At 56.3% G+C, this 2,254-nt stretch overlaps 1 protein-coding gene across 1 annotated transcript in view; it reads right to left on the reverse strand.

The window, feature by feature from the left end:
* The window catches only part of NOTCH4 (notch receptor 4), a 27,376-nt gene that overhangs the window by 12,810 nt on the left and 12,312 nt on the right, over positions 1 to 2,254 (reverse strand). The window contains 4 exon segments of the mRNA XM_027774134.1: positions 5 to 50; positions 262 to 414; positions 522 to 667; positions 1,727 to 1,880. Of these exon segments, the coding sequence (XP_027629935.1) occupies positions 5 to 50; positions 262 to 414; positions 522 to 667; positions 1,727 to 1,880 (499 nt within the window).

Consider the following 2,254-nt stretch of genomic DNA (forward strand, 5'->3'; position numbering starts at 1 on the left):
GGGGAAGGCGCCGGGCCTGTTCACACAGGTACCCCCATGGAGGCACGGGGCTGGAGAGAGGGGGCTGTGAGGGGTTGGGTTCCTTGCCTGTAACCTGGCCTGCGACCTTAGTCACCGCACACAGGGCATGTACCCCACATGGAGGCAAGGCCATGCCCCGCCCCTGTCAGGACAACCGCTCTCTTGCAGCCATCTAAGTAAAACGTGGATGGCGCAGACATAGCCCGCCCCGCCCCTCCATCCCCGAGGACGGGCACTTACCAGACGCGCAGTGGTCGGCACTGATTTGGCAGTTGGGGCCCGTGTGGCTTGGAGGGCAGGTGCAGGAGTAGCCCCCGGGACTGGGGCTGCAGGAGCCACCGTTGAGACAGGGCCCTGAGTGACACGCTGTCACCTCCTCATCGCAGGTGGGCCCTGTGGGAGCAGGTAAGGTCTGAGAAGGGGGGCCTCCTCTCCCTCCATGCCTCGCCTGGTGTGGGAAGCAGCCAGCCCGGGTAGGCGTGTTGTAGGAGAGCCCTCACCTGTGTAGCCCGCGGAGCAGCTGCAGTTGTAGCCAGAAGAGTGGGGGTGGCAGGTCCCCCCATGGGCACAGGGCGCGGAGATGCAGCCCCCAAGCTCCACCTCACACTCTGGCCCTGTCCAACCGACATCACACACACAGGAGGATCTGGCCGCAAAGAGAAAAGGGGGCGTTTGTCTCTTCTACTGGACTCTCCCCGCTGCACGGGCCAGGCTCCCTGACCTCCTCCTCTGTTGGCCCGGAGACTCTGCCCTCTTTCTTCAGTGCCTTCACTCTCAGCACTCTCACCCTTCCCTCCCCTCTGCCACTCATTGTACACACACATCTTTTTATTTATTTATTTTTTTGAGAGGTTTTTGCTATAGAGTGCATGCGCTTGCCAGAGAGACAGAGACAGAGAGAGAAAGAAAGCGAAAAATCACCCCCCAGGGGGGATAGCCACGCCACAATCCCTTCTCCTCCATTCTTCTCTTGGGATCTTGGGCACGCACGCATACACACCCGGCGTGAGTTTAAGCTACCGGGTCTGGGACTTGAACCGCGGTCGACTACATGGGATTCCAGCGACATAGCCATTATGCCAACTGCTGGTCCACACATACATATATCTTGAATAACTTGTTTATTGTCTGTCTTTGCTCATTGGCATGAAAGCTCCATGATGGAGCGGTCTCTTTCTTTTCTTTTTTTAAAAAATATTTTTAATTGTATTTACTCGATTTCTTATTTTATTTTGACTAGAGAGACACAGAGAGAGAGCGCGCGAGAAAGTGAGAAAGCAAGCCACCAGGTCCAGGACTTGAACCATGGTTGGCTATATGGGAATGTCCAGCACCTTAACCACCACACCACCTGCTGGTCTCCGATGGAGTGGTCCCTTTTTCTCTGTGCTGTTCCCTAGTGCCGAGGACAGTAACCACACAAAGTGGATGCTCCGCAGATACTTGTCTAATGCGTGATGAGTTGTCCCGGGATTCCACGTTCTTCCTTCTGCTCTGACCCCTAGTCCTCTGCCCCGTTAGCAGCTCTCCTCTCTGGCTAACACTCCAGGCTAGCCCTCCGATTGGCTTTGCAAAGAACTTTACTCTCCCCTTCTTATTTCCCACTGGTCGCTCCCCACAGACGGCACCTCACTAGCTGTGTTCTCCCGCCCTCGATGAGGAGGGCCCAGAGGGGGTGGCGACAGAGAGGGCCTGCAATCCGTACCTCTGGCAGTGGCCACGGTGGCAGGTGCAGTTGTCGGCAGGAACACAGCCAGGGCTGCTGTCAGGGCAGAGACAGAGGGCCTTGTTCTCATCCTGGCATGGCTGCTCGGGCTGGCACAGGCTGGGGGCGCACAGGGGAACCTCACAGAGCTGGCCTGGAGTGGGAGAGGATTAGAGTGAAAACAGAGCCCCTCCCGTCCTTGAGGGGACCGAGGGCTACTTATGCGTGACACGCTTGCCCCCCGTGAACCTGGCCTTCAGTGGCTCCCTGTTGCCTTCAGGATAGCGTCTGACTCCCTCAGAATAACACGGATTTTCCTACAACTGCTCTTCCTCGTGTTTGACCTGTGGCAGCCCAAGCTCTGTGTCTCTCACAGTTCTTTAAGTGGGGTGTGCTTTTCTTCCTCGAGGCCTCTGCCCCTGTTATCTCCAGCCCAGACATACTGCTTGGCACTCTGCCGTGACAAACTCCTACTCATCTTCTTTCTTTCTTTTTTTTTTTCCTGGGCAAACTTATTATTATTTATTT

The sequence above is a fragment of the Tupaia chinensis genome, unplaced genomic scaffold (assembly GCF_000334495.1).
Source record: "Tupaia chinensis unplaced genomic scaffold, TupChi_1.0 Scaffold000403_1, whole genome shotgun sequence".
Classification (NCBI taxonomy): Eukaryota; Metazoa; Chordata; class Mammalia; order Scandentia; family Tupaiidae; genus Tupaia; species Tupaia belangeri.